The 22,767-nt window shown below is 31.8% G+C and overlaps 3 protein-coding genes across 3 annotated transcripts; 1 reads left to right on the top strand and 2 right to left on the bottom strand.

The window, feature by feature from the left end:
• The first annotated feature begins 4,051 nt into the window (after positions 1-4,051).
• On the top strand, positions 4,052-4,516 carry LOC115717211 (S-protein homolog 6-like). The gene has a single exon (XM_061116491.1). It carries the CDS (start codon positions 4,052-4,054, stop codon positions 4,514-4,516), a length of 465 nt encoding a protein of 154 aa, XP_060972474.1.
• A 1,698-nt stretch (positions 4,517-6,214) lies between these two features.
• On the bottom strand, positions 6,215-9,007 carry LOC115715631 (uncharacterized). Its single transcript, XM_030644290.2, has 4 exons — positions 7,795-9,007; positions 7,601-7,706; positions 6,859-7,521; positions 6,215-6,774 (listed from the first exon to the last, which is right to left on the bottom strand). The coding sequence occupies exons 1-3, from the start codon at positions 8,967-8,969 to the stop codon at positions 6,877-6,879; spliced, it is 1,926 nt and encodes a 641-aa protein (XP_030500150.2). The 5' UTR covers positions 8,970-9,007; the 3' UTR covers positions 6,215-6,774; positions 6,859-6,876.
• On the bottom strand, positions 8,984-11,535 carry LOC133038366 (uncharacterized). The gene is made up of 3 exons (XM_061116490.1): positions 10,829-11,535; positions 9,216-10,738; positions 8,984-9,070 (listed from the first exon to the last, which is right to left on the bottom strand). Exons 2-3 carry the CDS (start codon positions 10,296-10,298, stop codon positions 8,984-8,986), a joined length of 1,170 nt encoding a protein of 389 aa, XP_060972473.1. The 5' UTR covers positions 10,299-10,738; positions 10,829-11,535.
• Positions 11,536-22,767: the final 11,232 nt, after the last annotated feature.

The following is a 22,767-nucleotide window of genomic DNA, read 5'->3' as shown; positions in this document are numbered from 1 at the left end:
ATCATTTTCATAGATGATTATAGCAGGTATACCTGGAATTTTCCCCTCTCTCTCAAATCTCAAGCATACACTTTATTTCTTGAATTTAAAAAACTTGTTGAAAAACAGTTTGATCTCCCTATCAAAACTGTTCAGTCAGACTGGGGAGGAGAGTATAGGTCATTCTCTAAGTTTCTTACCCAACATGGCATTCAATTCCAACACCCATGTCCTCATGACCATGAACAAAATGGGAGAGTGGAGAGAAAACATAGGCATATTACAGAATCTGGTTTGACACTTCTAGCTGAATCTGGTCTTGATCTCAACAATTGGTGGCTTGCATTTCAGCACACTGTCTTTGTAATTAACAGACTACCAACAACAGTTCTTGGTAATATTTCACCATATGAAGTTTTGTTTCATAAGTCACCAGATTATACATTCTTTAAGCCATTTGGATGCTCCTGTTATCCACATCTGAGGCCCTACCAAACACACAAGCTCGAACTTCGATCTAAAAAATGCACTTTTGTGGGATATTCCTTACAGCATAAAGGCTATCTTTGCAGAAGCTCCACAGGTCGAACCTATATTGCAAGGAATGTTACATTTAATGAGCAAGATTTTCCCACCAAATCTGCACCAACACAACAGCAGGTACATACATCTTCTAATCTTACTTTTCCATCACTTAGTTTTCCAACTAATCCCATGGAAAATCTTTTTTCTAACATACCTCCTGCTTCTGTTGACACAACAACTGCTGGTGCAACTGGTCCATGCACAACTCCAACTCGAGCTTTGCATCAAGATGCCCATGATTCCCAACCTGCTACTACACTGCCTGTTTTACCAACACCCGAGACACTATCCTCTCAACCACCAGTCATGCCCCCTATCCCAAATACTGTGCCACAATCCTCACCTCAACCTCCCCACCATAGTACAAGTATTGCAATACCCGAATCCCAACCATCATCATCTCAACCATCTCGAAACACTCATCCTATGACCACTAGATCCAAAAATGGTGTCTATAAGCCAAAAGCATACCTCTCAACCAATTATCCTCTCCCAGAATCCCTTACTCCTAAAGAACCCAAAACCCTTAAGCAAGCCCTTGCTGATCCCAAATGGTTCAAGGCTATGTAAGATGAGTATTTGGCACTTAAACGAAATGGAACTTGGACTTTAGTTCCATATGATTCAAGCATGACTCTAGTAGATAACAAGTGGGTCCATCGCATCAAACTTAACTCAGATGGCTCTGTAAACAAACTTAAGTCACGACTTGTTGCAAAAGGATACCTTCAAACTCTAGGCATTGATTTCACAGACACTTTTAGTCCAGTTGTTAAGCCAGCAACTGTTCGAATCCTCCTCACACTTGCTATCTCAAACAACTGGTCCCTAAACCAACTTGATGTGTCAAATGCCTTTTTGAATGGCACTCTTCAAGAAACCGTGTATATGCCACGGCCTCCTGGCTTTGTTGATAATGACAAACCTACCTATGTGTGCAAACTCCATAAAGCATTGTATGGACTAAAGCAAGCACCTCGTGCTTGGAATGATAAATTGAAACAGACTCTGTTTCACAAAGGCTTCACAGCATCACGGTCTGATACTTCTCTCTTTATCAAAGGATCTGGCAGTGATCTAATTGTGCTTCTCGTATACGTTGATGATATCATAGTAACAGGGCCTAACAAGATGCTCATCAACACGCTCATCTCTGAGTTAAACACAGTTTTCTCCATCAATGACCTCGGTCCACTTCACTACTTTCTTGGAGTTGAAATTGTGAGAAACACATCTGGCATCTATCTATCACAGACCAAATACATCTCGGATTTATTGGTTAAAGTACATATGGAAGGTGCCAAACCTTGTCCCAATCCTACATCCTCTACACACAAGTTGTCTCTTACAGAATGTGAACCATTTATGGACCAAACTTTATACAGAAGCACCCTTGGAGTCTTACAATATTTGACTTTAACTAGGCCTGATGTGGCATTCATTGTCAACAAGTTAAGTCAATTTATTCATGCTCCAACAACCACTCACTGGGAGGCATGTAAACGACTATTCAGATATCTCAAAGGTACCATTACTGAGGGACTTCTGATCAAACCAGCACCTCAACTTTCACTCCAAGCTTACTCGGATGCGGATTGGGCCAGCTGCCCTGATGACAGACGTTCCACAGGTGGCTATGCTATATTTTTTGGGGGAAACTTAGTGTCTTGGTCTTCAAAAAAGCAACCTGTTGTTGCTCGATCGAGTACAGAAAGCGAATTTAGAGCGCTTGCCAATACAGCTGCTGAAGTTCGCTGGATTCGCTCTGTTCTCAGTGAACTGAATGTTCCTATATCAACTACACCAATTATTTGGGCTGACAACTTGGGAGCTGCATCCTTACCTGCTAATCCTATATTCCATGCTCGATCTAAACACATCGAAATCGACTTGCACTTCATCCGAGATCAGATCATTGCCAAACAACTCGAAATTCGTTATGTCCCTTCTTGTGATCAGACCGCAGACATTCTCACTAAGCCTCTCTCCACAGACAGATTTTAATATCTCAAACACAAGCTACAAGTGTGTTCAACACCCTTTCGCTTGAGGGGGGATGATACAACTCATGTTGTAACAGAAAATTAGTTAAAACAGTTGTCTCTGTTTTGGTTGTAACAGTTTTTAGTTTTCTGTTTTTTCAGTTATTTTCACTGTACACTGCCTATATAAATGAAACTCCTCCAAAGACTCTGCAGCTTTTGCAAGTCTTGAATTGCAATCTCATAGATTGAATTCTCATAGTTCTTAGCATAGATAAGCTCTTACAAAATCTATATATCTATATAAAGGAAAAGTATGAGTGACGGTCTAAAAATGCTTTAAAGTACTCATTCTTTTTTCTCTATTTTTCTAATTTTTTTATTAAGTATTTATTCTCATTCCATAAACTTTCTACTAATATTTTTCAATAAATGAAACGAAAAGGTAAACTTTAATTCCTGTATGAAAAATCAAACTTTCAATCCCAATAATCAATAAAAACAACATCAAATTTCAAGTTCTCAAAATCTATAAAAAATAAATAAATAAATAAATAAAAATTGATCTCATAAACATAAACTCAAACATTAAAACTCCAGTAAAATACTAAAACTCAAACATTTAAAACACACTCAATAAAATTCGAACCGAGAACTTAACACACACATTAGAATAAAAATTAAACCATAAATGAAAATTTATTATACTATTTTTCAAATTTCAGTATTTATTAGCAATAAATTTAATATTTTAAGTATTTATGTCACAAATTTTTTAATAGTAAAGCTAAAATTTTAATATAATGTTATTAGGTAATTATTATTAATTTAAATATATAATTTATTTTTTATATATAAGTTAAAATATTTTATATATCCGCCGTGAAGCGCGGGATGTTTACTAGTGTAAGAGAATTGTAACATTAATTAGGGATTTTTGTCTCCAAAAATAAACATTAGGTATTTAAGTGTATAAAATCTAAAACATTAAGTATTTATGGCGCAATTTACCCTAAATAAAATTTTGCTAATCATGTCATAAAAATCTATCATATTAATCATCAATCTAGCGAGATTGTGAAACACCCACATTCTTTAACCTCTCTCAATTGGCGAAAAACACTAAATATATATATATATATATATATATATATATATATAAAGAGATATATATATAAAATACAGATACAGAAAATAAAAAGCAATCAACTTAGAGATTAAAGTCCTTTATCAAAGAATACTATAAATATAAAAACTAATATCTGTTATAATAACGGGAAAGAAAGAAAAAATCTTGTAACCCATTAATTATAATTCCATATCCTAAATATATAGATTATAGTGAGATATGCATTCATTTCATGATTATCTTCTTATCTTTTACAAACCACCCCTCATCACAATATTGTCTATATAAATATGTACAGAAGACACACGATATATGATCAAAAACACTATCTCTCTACTATATTGCTTGTACAAACACGTACTATTAATTATTAACCATGGAAAAAGCTTTGATTTGCTCAGTACTACTGATGATGATGGTCAATATGATTTCATCATCATCATCATCGATAGTATTATCTAATAATAATGATAATAATAATAATTATGATGAGAAAATCGGAGGAGTATTTGTATACAAAACAACGGTAAAAATCTTTAATAACTTGAAGGATGGGGTCCAACTTACAGTTCATTGCAAGTCTGCTGATGATGATTTGGGAGCTCATGTTGTGGCCAACAATGGAGAATACGAGTTCAAATTTAGAATCAATTTCGCAGGTACTACGTTGTATAACTGTGGTCTTACATGGATTGGGGCGACTGGATCTTTTGATTTGTTTAAGGCAAGCAGAGATTCCTTAAGATGTGCTAACACGTGTGTTTGGAGGGCTCATAATGATGGTGTTTATGGCTTCAAAGAGGATAGCACCAAACCTGATATTATTTACAAATGGGCCTAATTTCACTTATTATTTTTAACTACCAACATACAACCAATTCATTGTTTATATTTTTAAATGTACTGTTCGATCAATGAATAATAATTAATACGTTGTATTGCCGATTAATGTTTGCCCAAGAAATTAATAATATAATTCCTTTCTTCTAATTTTGATCAACTTTTATCTAATTAATCACTCATATACTATACATTTATATATCAATATTTTAGATTGATTGGTGGTGCAATAAGCTTCAGTACGCAATATATATACAATATTTGAGAACACATGCAATATATTTGTATGAGTATTGCCATTTGATATTTTAAGAGGTTCTCCTTTTTTTTATTATTATTTATTAAATTAAAATGTGTTAGATTTCATATTAAAATACACCCATTAATTAGGTGTTGAGAGCCTTAAGCAAAATTAAAAATAAGGCTTTTTTCTTTTATAAAAATTTAAATATTAGTTAAAATTTGACACTATCAATCTAATTTTTTTTAATATAACAGTTAATTTTTTATTATGTAAACTATCTTCATAAACTAATATTTAATTATTAAGAGTATTTCATAAAATGCTATATATTTTAGTATTTTTTTGTAGAAAAATAAAAAATAGAGTATTAAAAATAAGGCTAATTAGTCATTTTTTCCTCTGAACTTTAATATGTACTAAATCATGTCCCCTAAACTTTTTTAGCCGTAAAGAATTCCCCATGAACTATTAAAATTATTAGATTTAAGGACTTTTGTCCAATTTTAGTAAAATTCTAACATGGATGAAAGTTCAGGGGGCATGATTTAGTACATATCAAAGTTTGAGGGGCATGATTTGGTAGATATCAAAGTCTAGGGAGTATATGGTTTAGTACATAAACAATCACTCAAACAGTAAAATTGAATGAAATTAGATAAAAGTCCTTAAATCTAACAATCTCAATAATTCAGGGGGAAATTTTAACGACCAAAAATGTTCAGGAGACATAATTTGGTATATGTCAAAATTCGGGGAGAAAAATTACTAATTAACCTAAAATAATATAAAAATACATACTAATTTTTTTTTTATTTATTATTAATAGTATCTTTGACTTTGTTTTTTAAGAAAAACATAGTACCTTTGACTTTAATTCTGTAAAAATAAATGTAATGCTATTTGATTCTTAAAATAATTAAAAGAGATATTTTAGAGGATCGAACCTATCAACTTGCTATCAATATTCCCATACAAACTAATTGTATTATAACTTCTTTATTGAAATTAATAAATTAAACGTTTATATATATATATATATTATATACATATTTTTTTTTCATATATATAAATAAATAAATTCTAATTTTGGAGCCTCCAAAATTGTGATCCTTGAGGCTAGGGTTAGGGCAGCCCTAGCCATAACACTGTTACGTTATGTAATACTTACTACCATTTTCTATTTTATGGATCTATATATATATATATGTTAATTAAAAATTAAATATTTTAATTTTATTAAAATTGGTCATGATTGATTCAATTACTTATTAAAGTCTAAAAATTAAAATAATTAATGGCTTGTTTCGATGCAATTACAATCTAAATCAGACACAACTCTCTTGCTTATCACTTATAATTCTATATATTAGCCTTTGTTTTATGAAAATTTTAAACTATTATATTGACACTTTATTAAATTTTAATTTATGTAAACCTTTTTTTGTTCATAATATGTAAATAATGAAAAGATTGATATTAATATATATGATTTTTGTTATTGGAAAATATGAATAAGTTCATACCATATTTAAATTTTAGATGGGTATAAATATATAGTCATATTTTAATAAGCCTCTCTAAGCCTCTCTCCACAGACAGATTTTAATATCTCAGACCGCAGACATTCTCACTAAGCTTAACATCATTCCATAATCTGTTCTTCAGCTCCTTATCAATTTGTGGCCACTTTTTATTCACAAGTGGTATGTTAATTCGAACCCACACCCCAATCCGGGAAACTAAATCAGTTGCTGCTTTTCCCCATTGTTGTCCGAGGTTGTTGTACTCAATTTCTAATTTTTTGCCCTCGCTTGCCAGCCTCGTTATATCTAGTCTTTTGGTTCTACCCCTAGTATTTTTCTGCTTTGGTGGGGGTTCTTCAACTTCAATATTAGGTTCTTCAACTTCAATATTAGGTTCTTCAACTTCATTATTATGTTCTTCAGGCATGAATGATTCTTCATATTGAGCCCACTCATCATCGTCATTTGGTGCTGGTTCCATAATAAATAGTCCTACACAAATTTAAAAATCTACATTAGAATATACAATAATATACAAATTGATAGCCACAAAAGAATACATGTTAAAAAGAATACCAACACATGTTGAAAAACTCATGGCTTGATAGTTTCATTCACCCATAACCCCTCCCCATCATCACGAGATGATACGACATCGTCCCCAACGGTGACATCAATAGGTGGTGGAGTGATTTGATGAATTTGCTCACTTATCATAAGATCATCGCCATTATGCTCTTGGTTAGCATAGTCTTTTGCTTGCGTTGTCATGACAACTGACCAGCGTGCATCTAATGGGTCACTCATGTAAAACACCTGAGTGGCTTGAGACGCCATTACAAACCTATCAGACTTGTGGCCTATTCGATTCAAGTCCACTAATTTGAATCCAAGTTCATCGTCTTTAACCCCATTATCACTCCTAACCCAATCACAAAGAAAAACAGGAATTTGAAAACTACTGTAATCTAATTCCCAAATTTCTTGAATTACACCGTAAAAAGACATATTACATTCAATTGGGTTTTTATCTTTTGAACTAGATATTTGGAAAGCTCTAGCAACTATCATGACACCGCTATTTTGTGTTTTTCTAGATTTATCACGATCTTTGGTACAAAATTTAGTACTATTTATATAGTACGATTGGTACTTGAGTACATCACACGAAGGACCTCGTGATATGCAAAGCAGTGTGTTGGATACATTGCTTGGGGATTCACAATTTTCAGCATATACCTAATATGCACCAATGAAATAGTGAGCACATGTGTATATATAAGATATGAAACAAAACAATAATGTTAATATATAATACCTTTTTTTTTAACCATGTACTGAAATTTCGATAATGTTCATCTTGTACCCATTTTTGATTCCTTGCCTTAGTCGGATTATTACTCTTAATCCAATTAAAATGTTCCCTTCAACATAATAAAGCATTCGATTGATTTTAGTTTCAATTGAATATTATTAATTTGTTTTAAGTATGAATAGTTGATTTAATCTTACTCAATGTATGGTTGGACCTCGTCAATATTTTGCAAGACGAGACGATGCGCTTCTTCACGATCAGCTCGACTTACACCGCAAACAGAAACACCCCTACTCCCTTTACTTATTTCACTATTGACCCGAGTAGGACAAGCGCCAATAGTTGTAACCTCTGACAAGTAGTCTGAACAGAATTCAATCGTCTCTTCAACAATGTATGATTCAACAATACAACCCTCGGGCCTACTTCTATTTCTCACATAACCCTTTAAGATTTTCATGTATCGTTCAAATGGGTACATCCACCTCATGTACACTGGTCCACACAACTTTACCTCTCTCACCAAATGCACTGTTAGGTGAACCATTATGTCAAAAAAAGAAGGCGGAAAAAATTGCTCCAAATAACACAACACTTCTACGATTTCTAACCCGAGGTTCTCTAACTTTGTGACATCAATCACTTTACAACAAAGAGATTTGAAGAACAAACACAACCTTGTGATTGCATATCGAACTTTTTTAGGCAACACAGAACGGATACTCACTGGTAGAATGTGTTGAATTAATATATGATGATCATGAGATTTCAGACCACTCAAAATTAACTTACTCATATCTACCCAGTCAGAGACATTTGAGGAGTACCCTTCCGGTACCTTCACATTGGAGATAGAACTACACAAAGATTGTTTTTCTACTTTAGTCAGAGCATGACAAGCCGGTGGTAAAAATGTACGTCCACCAACAACTTGTGGGTGTAAATTGGCCCGTATTCCTAATTCTTTCAAATCTAGGCGAGATTTAATTCCATCTTTACTCCGCCCGGGAATATTGAACAAGGTATTAAGCAAGCTGTCTGACACATTCTTCTCAATATGCATCACGTCTAGATTATGACGCAACGCCAAATGCTTCCAATATTCGAGCTCAAAAAATATTGACTTCTTTTTCCATGGCCCCTGATGTTCACTTGAAGCAACGTCACTTTTCTCACGCTGACCTTTTCTTTTCTTCGAAGTCAATTTTCGCTTTCCAAGGTGGAATTGAACTTTATTCAACTTTTCTAACAATTCTTCTCCTTGCAAAGGTGACGGCGGCATTTCTAATTCTTGCTTACCATCGAATGCTTTTTTCCAAGTCCTAAATACATGTCCTGTAGGCAAAAACTTTCGGTGTCCCATATAACTCATTTTCTTCTAGTGTTTTAACCACATAGAACATGTTCTCTCCTCACAAATCGGGCATGCATTGTACCACTTTCACCTTTTGTATCCAGAAAGATTTCCAAAAGCTGGAAAATCATTTATGGTCCACAGTCATAAAGCCTTAAGATTAAAGTCTTCATTCCTAAAGGCATCGTATGCGGGGAACACCATCATACCATAATTGACTAAAATCATCAACTAGAGGAGCTAAATACACATCAATGTTATTACCGAAAATGTGAAGTGGCCGGCTATCAACAATGTGAGCATAGTGAACTTTCTCTTCATTACCAACCAAGGCGGTAAATTATACATCACAAGCAAAACTGGCCAACAACTATACTTACTACTAAGGGTGGTATGTGGATTAATTCCATCTGCAGAAAGACCAAGACGGATATTCCTAGGTTCATTTGCAAATTCAGGCCACCTAGCATCGATTGTTTTCCAAGCAGGGGAGTCAGCTGGATGTCTCATCTTACCATCTAGTTTTCTATCGGTGGCATGCCAGGTCAAATTTTTTGCATGATTGACATTTCGAAAGAATCGAACCAAACGAGGTATTGGGGGTAAGTACCATAATACCTTTGCAGGGACACCAATCTTTACCTCATCAGAATTCTTTTTCTTTTGCCACCTAGACTCACCGCACGTGGGACACGATATTGCATCCACAAAACTCTTACGATATAGAATGCAATCATTAGGACATGCATGTATCTTTTCATATTGCATACCTATGGAAGACAGTGTCTTCTTTGCCTCGTAGAAAGACAAAGGCATCTCATTACCTTCAGGTAATAACTCTACTAGAAAAGCTAGTAAATCCGTAAAACTTTTATCACTCCACCCATGTTTCGCTTTTATATTGTATAATCTAACAAGCGTAGACAATTTAGTAAACCTATTACAATTAGGGTAAATAGGTTTCTCAGCATCCTCTACAAAATTTTGAAATTCCAATGGATCGACATTTGATTGAAATTGTGCATCTCCTATCATTTCTGGAATGTGATCATCCTGATAATCCAAGTTAACATTCTTAACCTTCTTAGACTTAGATGTTTCCTCGCCATGAAATCTAATATTTTCCCCGTGGTAACACCAAACCTTATAACTCTTGTCTATTCCGTTCCTAAATAAATGCTCCTTTATTTTACTAGTATTCATACGCTCCATGTTACCACATTTAAGACAAGGACAAAGAATCAACTTTGGATTTTTTGCGTGCTTATGACAAAAATCCAAAAAAAAGTCAACACCTTCCTTATACTCTGCTGATAATCTATTCGCACTCATCCAATTTCTATCCATTTTGCAACTTCTAAAAAAGAAAAAAAAAACTTTATTAAATTATTTGTTTGAATGTGTATTTATTAATCACCACACATATAAATTTTCACTAAGTTCTTACATTTTTTATCTAAAATTTATGTATTTTTAATGAAATTTATCCTAATTCGACCGAAATTTCGACAGCATAACAACTGTAATTGGACGTTCCCAAAAATTTTAAACATGCAAAAAACAAAAAACAAACACACAAAATAATACAAAACTAACAAAACAATATTAAAACTATCCACCCATCCGACCGCAGTACATGTATATTCACAGAACCTACTTCACTACGGATGAATATCTAAGATATTCAAACTCCACTAAATTAAGAATTTAAAGTTTTAGTGATTATACCTTTCTCCGATAAAGTTAGCTACTTGTGTACTCTTCAATCAACACAAACCACTCGATACCTAAAAATTAAATTTAAAATATGCATCAATAATATTTGCTTTTTCATGGGCTATTAACTCTTTTAGCTATTATTGATCAGAGTTACTTACACTTTTTTTTTGTTGGACCTCTTTCATATACAGTAGAAGCAGAAAGAATCTTAGTTGATCGTGTTGCTCATCTTAATCCTTCTGATGGAGGTTCTGCTACAACACAATGTAATTTTGATTTATCTTTGTTGCCAATAAAAATTAATAATAATAATAATAATAAGTCATTCATCCATTAAAATTTCAAGAACTTTAGCCACAATTGAAACAAGCATTGATTTTGTATTCTACTATCGGTGATATATAATAACTAAAACTATTTCTGAAAAAATAGAAAACAGAAACCCCGAGATTTAACATGAAATATTATCAAGAAGTAAGAAAAGGAAGAGTCAAACAGAATCTTAGACTTATTGAATCGGATCTTCATGGATCAAAAACTCTGATGAACAATAAAAAATTCATAACAAAGTAAATTCTCTTTGTATAATCGATGCACTGGAAAACCCATGAAAAAATTCCAGCAATAAACAAAAGAATACAGTTGAAAATCGCAACTGAAATAGCATTAATAGATCACTAGCCATTAAAATTGCTAACGGCCAAATTCGGAAGTTGACTTGAGACGAAAAAAAGAGTGCCAATATTCAAACTTAGGTATCACGTATAACAAAAACCCTCAAAGCAATCAATACAAAACAGATAACAAAATCAAAACTTGATCACAAATATTAATTACTTAGAAGAAAACTAGTTAATTCAAAAAAAAAAAAAGAAGAAACTTAACTTACCTGTTCATGTGAAAAAGAAGAGAAAAACTTGATCATTCAGATGCAAATTGTCCTAATCTACAAACTAACTACCTAGTTTGGCCAATTACTTCGGATTCCTATTACTTCTTAAATCTGTTTATGAGTCAAGAATATGATCCTATTGGTTGGTGTAAATATTATATATAAATTTTGAAACTAGTGCAGAAACAAGTTTGCTTATGCCATAAAAAAAGTTTGTGTAAATTTGCTTCATATTTTGAAGCCCTTAAAGCTCATCGAATCTGATTCCAATGGCCTGACCTGCTGAGCTCTTAATCCAAAGCTTCTTCTTCCAGAGTCTCTCCTAAATTAATTAGTAAGTTTAATACACAAATTGTTCTTGTTAAAATATTTTAGTTTTAGTTCTATTATACATGAATCATATGTAAATGTATCTGATTTCCACTGTTTTTTCTTTTCTTAATTTTTTGTTTCAGAATATCATAAATCAGATTCAGAATATGTCGTTTTGCATTAATTGTTGTCGTTTTGATCAACATGTCATGTTTTATTAAGATAAAATACTAATTGGGGCTCTTATTTTCAGAGTTGATAAGTTAATTTCAAAATGAAAATCTTTCTTATTATTATTATTATTATTAATTTCAAAAGTAATCATAAAACACAATTTTATCAATCATAATTAAACTTAGCATAAGAGATAGAAAGAACAATTGTAAAGACAAAATTATATAGTCTCAGTTATAGATTCTTCTAATTTCTCAGCTACGAACCAATGGATTAACAATAAGAAACAATTCCAAGTTTTCTTTTTTTGACAAAAATTACTCACATACAGATTTGATTCATTCTTCATCTTTATAATTCATATATAAAATGACTAAAAACAAAAACTAATTGAACATGTCATTATTCTCAATGGTTCTCTGTTTTCTCGGCATCCAAACAACCTTGATTCAATTCAATAATCCAGAATTTTAAAACAACAAAAAATGATATTTATAAATAAATAAAACAGAGCATTATTCATTACCTGTCCACTCTTCCTTCACAACTGATCGAACCCATTTCGGGAGGTCCAAAATCTGTTCTTCATCCTCAACGCGATTAGGCCAAGTACTGGCCAGAGAAGGGTATTGTGAAGGTGCTCTTCCCGTAAGAACTTCAAAAAGCAAGACACCAAAGTTGTACATATCAGCTTTCTGAGATAGCCCAATAAAAAAATGATAAACAAAAATCTAGAAAGATAAAACTTACAAAAGGCAAGAGCTGAAGCATACCAGAGTATCAAGAGCTGAAGCAGAATCGATGATCGGATCTGAGGTTGAAGGAGGGGCTCTCGGCAGTGGAGGGGTGGCGGAGCTGCGTCGCCGGTGGTGTGATTTCCGTCACCGTTAGAGAGAGAGAGAGAGAGGGAGATAGATGAGTGAGATAGAGTGAGTGAGATCAAGAGAGGGAGATAGAGTGAGTGAGATCAAGAGAGGGAGATAGAGTGAGTGAGTGGGTGAGAGATGGAAATAAATGGAGGGAATAATAAGGCAAAATGGGGGGAAAGCAAAAATTATATAATTTTACTTTAACCTTATACCCGACGGTTTTGAACCGTCGGGCAAAGAATGAGCCACATTTTAAAACTGTGGCGAATACTTTCCCCGACGGTTCTAAACCGTGGCGAATAGTGCATCAATTTTTTTTTTAATTTTTTCTCTACATTTATTAACTGTCGCCTATTGTTTACGAGTGTTCAAAACTGTCGCCTATAGTACAATATAGGCGACGGTTTTAAACACTCAGATAATTTTTTTAGCGACGGGTCTCCAAAAAAAGCGTTTTTGGGACCGTCGCGAATTTGGCCTTTTGTAGTAGTGAATAATAATTATGATGAGAAAATCGGAGGAGTATTTGTATACAAAACAACGGTAAAAATCTTTAATAACTTGAAGGATGGGGTCCAACTTACAGTTCATTGCAAGTCTGCTGATGATGATTTGGGAGCTCATGTTGTGGCCAACAATGGAGAATACGAGTTCAAATTTAGAATCAATTTCGCAGGTACTACGTTGTATAACTGTGGTCTTACATGGATTGGGGCGACTGGATCTTTTGATTTGTTTAGGGCAAGCAGAGATTCCTTAAGATGTGCTAACACGTGTGTTTGGAGGGCTCATAATGATGGTGTTTATGGCTTCAAAGAGGATAGCACCAAACCTGATATTATTTACAAATGGGTCTAATTTCACTTATTATTTTTAACTACCAACATACAACCAATTCATGATTGTTTATATTTTTATATGTACTGTTCCATCAATGAATAATAATTAATAAGTTGTATTGCTGATTAATGTTTGCCCAAGAAATTAATAATATAATTCCTTTCTTCTAATTTTGCTCAACTTTTATCTAATTAATCACTCATATACTATACATTTATATATCAATATTTTAGATTGATTGGTGGTGCAATAAGCTTCACGCAATATATATACAATATTTGAGAAGACAAGCAAAATACACCCATTAATTAAAATACACCCATTAATTAGGTGTTGAGAGCCTTAAGCAAAATAAAAAATGAGGCTTTTTCCTTTTATAAAAATTTAAATATTAATTAAATTTTGACATTATCAATCTAATTTTTTTTAATATAACAGTTAATTTTTTATTATATATGTAAACTATCTTCATAAAGTAATATTTAATTATTAAGAGTATTTCATAAAGTGCTATATATTTTAGTATTTTTGTAGAAAAATAAAAAATAGAATATTAAAAATAAGGCTAATTAGTTATTTTTAACTTTAACATGTACTAAATCATGCCCCTAAACTTTTTTAGCCGTAAAGAATTCCCCAACTATTAAGATTGTTAGATTTAAGGACTTTTGTCTAATTTTAGTAAAATTCTAACATGGATGAAAGTTCAGGGGGCATGATTTAGTACATATCAAAGTTTGAGGGGCATGATTTGGTAGATATCAAAGTCTGGAGATTATGGTTTAGTACATAAACAATCACTCAAACAGTAAAATTGAATGAAATTAGATAAAAATCATTAAATCTAACAATCTCAATAATTGAGGGGAAAATTTTAACGGCCAAAAATGTTCAGGAGACATAATTTAGTATATGTCAAAATTCGGAGAGAAAAATTATTAATTAGCCTAAAAATAATATAAAAAATACATAATAAATATTTTTTATTTATTATTAATAGTATCTTTGACTTTTTTTTTAAAAAAAAAAACATAGTACCTTTGACTTTAATTCTATAAAAATAAATGTAATGCTATTTGATTCTTAAAATAATTAAAAGAGATATTTTGGAGGATCGAACCTATCAACTTGCTATCAATATACAAACTAATTGTATTATAACTTCTTTATTGAAATTAATGAATTAAACGTTTATATATATATATATTATATACATATTTTTTTTTTCATATATATAAATAAATAAATTCTAATTCTGGAGCCTCCAAAATTGTGATCCTTGGGGCTAGGGTTAGGGCAGCCCTACCTAGCCATAACACTATTACGTTATGTAATGCTTACTACCATTTTTTATTTTATGGATCTATATATATACAGTAGAACTTCTATTTAAAAATACTCTATTCAAGAATAACCAATAATTTGTTATAAAAAAATTAAGTCTCGATTTGGGCCAGTTATAAATAAGAATAACCTTTAAATTGTAATTAGTTATACATTTTCTAAGTCCCGTATTAACAAAGTATACCTCTATATAAGAATAATTATATCTTAATAAAATATATAAATGTATTTTGTAAATTTAGTTATGTAAAATTAATAATTTTATTTTAAATTATAATACATGTATGAAATTATATTTACTCTAAAATATTTCTATTATGATATAGCATTAATGATTATTTATTGTTATTATTATTACATTAATATTTTTTGGTTTTTTATTTTTTTTTTTAGTATAACTCTATTTAGTTATAACCTCTCAATTAGAATATAATTTATTTGGTCCCAAGTGTATTCTTGGATAGAGGTTCTACTGTATATGTTAATTCAAAATTAAATATTTTAATTTTATTTAAATTGGTCATGATTGATTTAATTACTTATTAAAGTCTAAAAATTAAAATAATTAATGCTTGTTTCGATTCAATTACAATCTAAATCGGACACAACTCTCTTGCTTATCACTTATAATTCTATATATTTGCCTTTGTTTTATGAAAATTTTAAAGTATTATATTGACACTTTATTAAATTTTAATTTATGTAAACCTTTTTTGTTCATAATATGTAAATAATGAAAAGATTGATATTAATATATATGATTTTTGTTTTTGAAAAATATGAATAAGTTCATACCATATTTAAATTTTACATCGGTATAAATATATAGTCATATTTTATGTAGGAATAATTACAATTATTTTTTGTAAAATAGTTATATTTTTACGTTCAAAGAATATTTTTTTTACATTTTTATGGTTTTCTAAAAAATAACACGTAAACAACATAAAATCAACAAGAAAACTACATAAAAGTAAAATAAAAATAACATACATATAACAACAAATTAACAAGATTACAACATAAAAAGACCATATTTTCTGTAAATAAAATAAAAAAATCGTAAAAAATGTTTGAAACCATATTTTTGTAATTTTTTTGTTGTTTTTATGTTTTTGTGAAATAATCCCTTTTATATATTGGCAAACTCAAATTTAAAATGAGGGAGAATATAATTTTTTTGATAAGCGAGGGGGGTGTAATTTTTTTTCGACATATTATACCTAAAATTAACTTTATTTATAAAAATACTTTTAAAAAATTATTTGCACACATATCAATGTGCCACTTCAGCACACATATCGAAATTAAAAAAGTTACCGAAAATAGAAAAAGTTAGAAAATCTCATTTCTAAAAACTTTCGTTTTTTTGGGAGTTTTAAAAAAAGTAATCATTTAGTTACTTTTCCATTAAAAAATTTATTTCAGAATTTACATATGAAAATAATAAATAATTATCTTAATATGTGAGGAACATATATTTTTCTGTCTCCAAAAAATGACAATTAATATTTAAAGTAACTTTTTTTTTACATATTTTTAGGCTATATTATGTTATTTTATTGTTTAATATACCTTGAGGTTACCTTTTTTTAATGTAACTCATATGATATTCAGATACTATTCAATTTATTTATAAATTATAAACCTATTAAAATATTTTATAAAAATAAATTTATTTTTATTTAAACTTTTAATGTCTAATTATAAAAATATAAAAAAAATACTTTTTAGTAACTTATTAAGTTGTTTGATACATTAAACTTTATTTAAATTTAAATATTATTTATTTATTTATTAACAAAATATGAAAAATAAAAAACCTAAAATATTTAATTAAAAAAAGAACAAGAAGAAGAAAGAGAATCTTTGACAAGTTTATCATCATTATTAAAAAAAATAACTTTGCTGTATATGTCATGAGACACATAAAGATAAAAACAAAAACAAAAACATGTGTAGGCGCTGAAGCCTAGAAGAGAGTCACTAAAGTATATTGATATATGTGTTAGTCTATTTCAATAAAACTACTAGTTTTTCTTAGATATAGTCGGTTATTGGTTAATATTAGTTATTGTCTTGTCAGTTAGTTACATATATAACAGTTTTTTGTTATAGTCTGTTATCTTACCTAACATATAAAATGCATTTTGAATTTAAATAAATCTCCGTAAACTAGTAATTCATAACTAATACACAAGTTTCATAATTAAACCCTAATTATCTGCTAATTCCTAAATTAAAGTCAAGCGGTCTTTGCAACTCTGGATACTGAGCCCTCATGTCGGACTCTAACTCCCAGGTGGCTTCCTCCACCTTGCTGTTTCTCCAGAGTACCTTGACCAACCCTATGGTCTTGTTCCGAAGAACCTTATCATTTCTGTCTGAATTGGTTGTTCTTCATATGACAAGTCTGGTTGCAGCTCAAGATTTTCATAACTTAGTACATGAGCAGGGTCTGAAACGTACTTCCGTAGCATGAAAACATGGAATACATTGTGAACTGCTGAAAGAGTTGGAGGCAAAGCTAAACGATATGCCACTTGTCCAACCTTCTCGAGAATCTCGAAAGGTCTTGTAAATCTAGGGCATAATTTGCCTTTTTTCCCGAAACTCTTGACTCCCTTCATTGGAGATACCCGTAGGAATACATGATCTCCTACCTGAAACTCTACATTTCTACCTTTCAGATCTGCATAACTCTTTTGCCTACTCAGAGAGGCAAGCATTCTGGCTTTAATCATCTCTATTGCTTCATTAGTCCGTTGTACTGATTACAGACCTAGATATTTCTTCTCCCCTGTTTCATCCCAGTGAATGGGAGATCTACACTTTCTGCCATATAACAATTCATAGGGAGCCATCTCTATTGTACTTTGATAACTGTTATTATACGAGAACTCTATTAGTGGCAGATATACTTACTTTATTGGTGGCACCAAACCTGATATTATTTACAAATGGGCCTAATTTCACTTATTATTTTTAACTACCTACATACAACCAATTTTATGTTTATATTTTTATATGTACTGTTCGATCAATGAATAATAATTCATAAGTTGTATTGCGGATTAATGTTTGCCGAAGAAATTAATAATATAATTCCTTTCTTCTAATTTTAATCACATTTTATCTAATTACTCATATACTATACATTTATATATCAATATTTTGGATTGATTAGTGGTGCAATAAGCTTCACGCAATATATATACAATATTTGAGAACACATGCAATATATTTGTATGAGCATTGCCATTTAATATTTTAAAAAGTTCTTGTTTTTTATATTATTTATTAAATTACAATGTGTTAGACTTTGTATTAAAATACACCTATTAAGATGTTGAGAGCCTAATAAAGCAAAATTAAAAATGAGGCTTTTTCCTTTTATAAAAATTTAAATATTAATTAAATTGACACTATCAATTTAGTTTTTTTATATAATATATATAAGAGTTAATTTTTATTATGTAAACTATCTTGATAAAGTAATATTTAATTATTAAGAGTATTTCATAAAGTGCTATATATTTAGTATTTTTGTAGAAAAATATAAAATAGAGTATTAAAAATAATGTAAAAAATACATAATAAATATTTTTATGTATTATTAATAGTATCTTTGACTTTTTTTTTATAAAAAAAATATAATACCTTTGATTTTAATTCTGTAAAAATATATGCATGTAATGCTATTTCATAAAATAATTAAAAGGGATTGGTTGGAGGATCGAACCTATCAACTTGCTATCAATATTCCCATACAAACTAATTGTATTATTACTTCTTTATTGAAATGAATGAATTAAACGTTTATATATGTTATATACATATATTTTTTTTTCATATATATTAATGTATAAATTTTAATTTAGGGGTCTCCAAAATTGTGATCCTTGGAGCTAGGGTTAGGGCAGCCCCGGCCATAACACTGTTACTTTATGTAATGCTTACTACCTTTCTGATGGGGAAAGAAAAAGAGATTTGAATGAATGAGAATTCTGTTATTGATTAATCAATTAGATACAAGAGAACAGAGGAACTTATATACCAAACCACCTAACCGACTAAACCAGTAAAAGTAGCTAACTGTAATAATGGACAAAACTAACATAAAGGCATACAACATATTTTTTATGCCCTAAATAAAACTCCATTTCAACGTAATCCATTTTATTCAATATCAATAAAGAAACATAAGTATTTTTCACTCATTTGTATGTTTTGGTTAATGTTATCAATTTCTTGTCTATTTGATTTATAAATTCATCCAAAACCCTTTTCACATACTTGATCCTATTTATTGTGTTATCAACACAGTGGAAAGTAAATATGACTATGTGAATAAAGATTCCTAGATTTATCAGAACACGGGGTTTTACTGATATGATAATCTACAACAGAGTTTACTTGTATTTGGTAAAATACTATGTTCTTTCCAGAGCATTGGTTAAAGTAAAGCTTGTGTTGGGTGCATGGAGTATGCATCGGAAATGACCGATATTGAACTTTGACATAGATTTATTAAACTTACCGTAATATCTATTCAAGTCAATATCGCCTAGTTGATCCTAGATCAAATGATCTCAATCCTGATATGATTAGGCTCAATCTCAAGAGTGTTATTCGTGTTCTTTGATTTGTTAGTTAAGCCTACTTTTGGGTCAGGGTGATACGTACATTTTGGGAACACAGTTGTGCAATTGAGTGGGAGCGCTAACATAAATATGGAATCTATAGCTTCTATCAGGCGAATAGAAAGTAAAGGATGATTTCCTTCGAGCTTGACCAAACGAAAATAAATGGTGGAGTACTCATTTCACATAGCTGAAATATCATTTATACGGGATTAAGTGTTTTAAGGATAAAGTACATTGTAGGGTGTCACAATAATTTAATCCCTTTACAGTGTAGATCATCTATATAGAGGATCATTGATCAAATTAGGATTATAACAATGGATAACTAATGACGTGTGTAACACCCTAACTACCTTAGGCGTATTACGTGATTTTTAAACGTACTGTGCAGCTCGTTGCTAATCAACGAGGTTTATGGAAAAACGTGATTAATTAAAATTTTGCTTTTTGATTAAACTTGTAAAACATATTATAAAAGACTCGGGATCCCGATTATAAAAATATTTACAAAAGTTTCACTGTTTAACTATTACATCAAAATAAAAGTCGTCTAACGACAGTTACAAAAATCTCAGCCTTGCTGTCCCGAGGATCGTACGCTCCAGGCCTAACCGCCCCGACATGTACAATCTCATAAGCTCGCTCACGGTCCATCAGCTATAGCCTTGCCTTTACCTACACATGAACATAAACTGTGAGTCGACAGACTCAGTAAGAAAAGCATAATAATATCATACATAATTCTAACTGCCGTGTCCAACACGATGCGAGATCCCGCTCTTGCCATGTCCAACATGGTGCGAGCTACTACTTGCCATGTCCAACATGGTGCGGGTTTTGAACGTTCATAGGGACGGTACTATTGACGGAGTATCCTCCGATCGGTCGAACCGGTCATACTCCGGCTGCTTGGTCATACTCCGGGCTGTACCGACGGGATAGGTCAATAGCACCGAACCACCAACCAAATGTCGGCCTGATCGGTCGAGCCAGGTCATACTCCGGCCGCTTGGTCATACTCCAGCTGTACTTAGAGCGTGACAGGGTTGGATGGTTCGAAGCCTAAATACATGACTAATGTAATCTAGCAGGCTTCCTACATGCACGCTAAACATGTAATCTACATATGCATATTGTTATACTAATCTTACCTGGATTCCGATTTCAGGTGTGCCGGTCAACCTGACTGGAACTGAAGCTGAGCGGCGGATTACTGGCTCCTAAACCATAAAAATCACAACGCTATAAGTGACACGCTAAATCACTTCCCGGGGACTAAAACTTGGAACTAAAAGTTTCCCTATCGATAAAAAGCATGGCAATACCCCTAAAAACATAAAAACGAGGAAAACTAGGGTTCGGAAAAATTCCCCAACGGTAGGCCAGGTTGCCCAACCGGAATAGGTTCGGGGAATTACTGGACACCCATCCGGAATTTCGGTTGCTGGCAACCGGAATTAGGTTCCTCGCAGAATTTTTCAAAAATTCCTAACTTGCTCAATTCTAACCCAAATAAATCCAAACCTTCCAGACCTGTTCTATATACCCCAAATAACCATTTAAAGGCAACAGAATTCACCCAGAACTCCACGGAGACAAAATTCACCATTAAAGACCAAGCTTTGAGTTCCAAAACTCAAACTTGGTTAAATCCACTAACATGCATCCAAACCTAATTAATTCTACTCAAATATGCTTGAAATAGCTTCTGAAATCAAACAAAAACCTCAGCAATAACCCAGCAACAGATTCAATCAATATTCTTTGAAAATCATATTTTGAGCTAAAACTTCCAACTTTGAGCAAAGCAATTTAACACTCATTACTAACAACCTAATTAATCACAAATCAACATACTTCAATCTCAGAAACCACAACAACATTTCGTGACAACAACCACAAAGACTCAAGCATGCAATAACCATTTTCATCATAAATTTCAAGAAAACAAAGTAAGAAACTAAAGCCAAGAAATACCTCAACAAATTCACTTTGATCTTGCTAAAATAACTTGAATTCAATCAAAGAAATCCAGCCCTAGCTGCTCCCCAAGCTTGGCCGAAAATGAGAGGAAAAGAGAGAGAGTTTTTCTTTTGAAATTTCTATTTTCTAACTTAGCATATTTTTGTGAAAAAATGAATAAAGTTAAGTAATATAAACCAATTCCATTTCAGCCAAATATACAATGAAATAAACATTTTAATTTTCAAATAATCAAGTCACTAAAAGACAAAAAGTCATTGGGGCAAAAAGACCATTTTGCCCCTCCACCATAAAATCACAAAAATCATACTAAAGGGGTATTTTTGGGAAATTCTAAATTCCCGGCCATTCCCGACATTCCCAATGTCTAAAACCCGTCCCCAAATTACTAACATACTAAGTTGTGATTTCTACTGAGCCAAACGTCGAGTTCCAAAATACCGGACACCAGAAATGCAAAATATGCAAGCTACTGAATAACATAAATAACAGTATCATAAATTATTTAAATAGCTATAAATAATTTCATAATTAAACATAAACAACTCCTAATTTCCAAATTAACTAAGCGGGCTTTACAACTATTCCCCCCTTAAAAGGATTTCGTCCCCGAAATCTAACCTGAATAACTCTGGATATTGAGCTCTCATATCTGACTCTAGCTCCCAGGTGGCTTCTTCCACCTTACTGTTTCTCCAGAGAACCTTGACCAATGCTATGGTCTTATTCCGAAGGACTTTATCCTTTCTATCCAGGATCTGCACTGGCTGTTCCTCATATGACATGTCTGGCTGAAGCTGAAGACTCTCATAACTGAGTATATGAGAGGGGTCTGAAACGTATTTTCTCAACATTGAGACATGGAATACGTTGTGCCTTTCTTGATAAAGTGGAGGCAATGCTAACCGATATGCCACTTGACCTATCTTCTCGAGAATCTCGAAAGGTCCTGTAAATCTAGGGCATAACTTGCCTCTTTTCCCGAAACGTTTAATCCCCTTCATCGGAGATACCCGTAAAAATACATGTTCCCCTAC

The sequence above is a fragment of the Cannabis sativa genome, chromosome 5 (genome assembly GCF_029168945.1).
Source record: "Cannabis sativa cultivar Pink pepper isolate KNU-18-1 chromosome 5, ASM2916894v1, whole genome shotgun sequence".
NCBI lineage: Eukaryota > Viridiplantae > Streptophyta > Magnoliopsida > Rosales > Cannabaceae > Cannabis > Cannabis sativa.
Note: the sequence above shows the minus strand (reverse complement) of the source record. Positions and strands in the feature narration are given on the sequence as shown.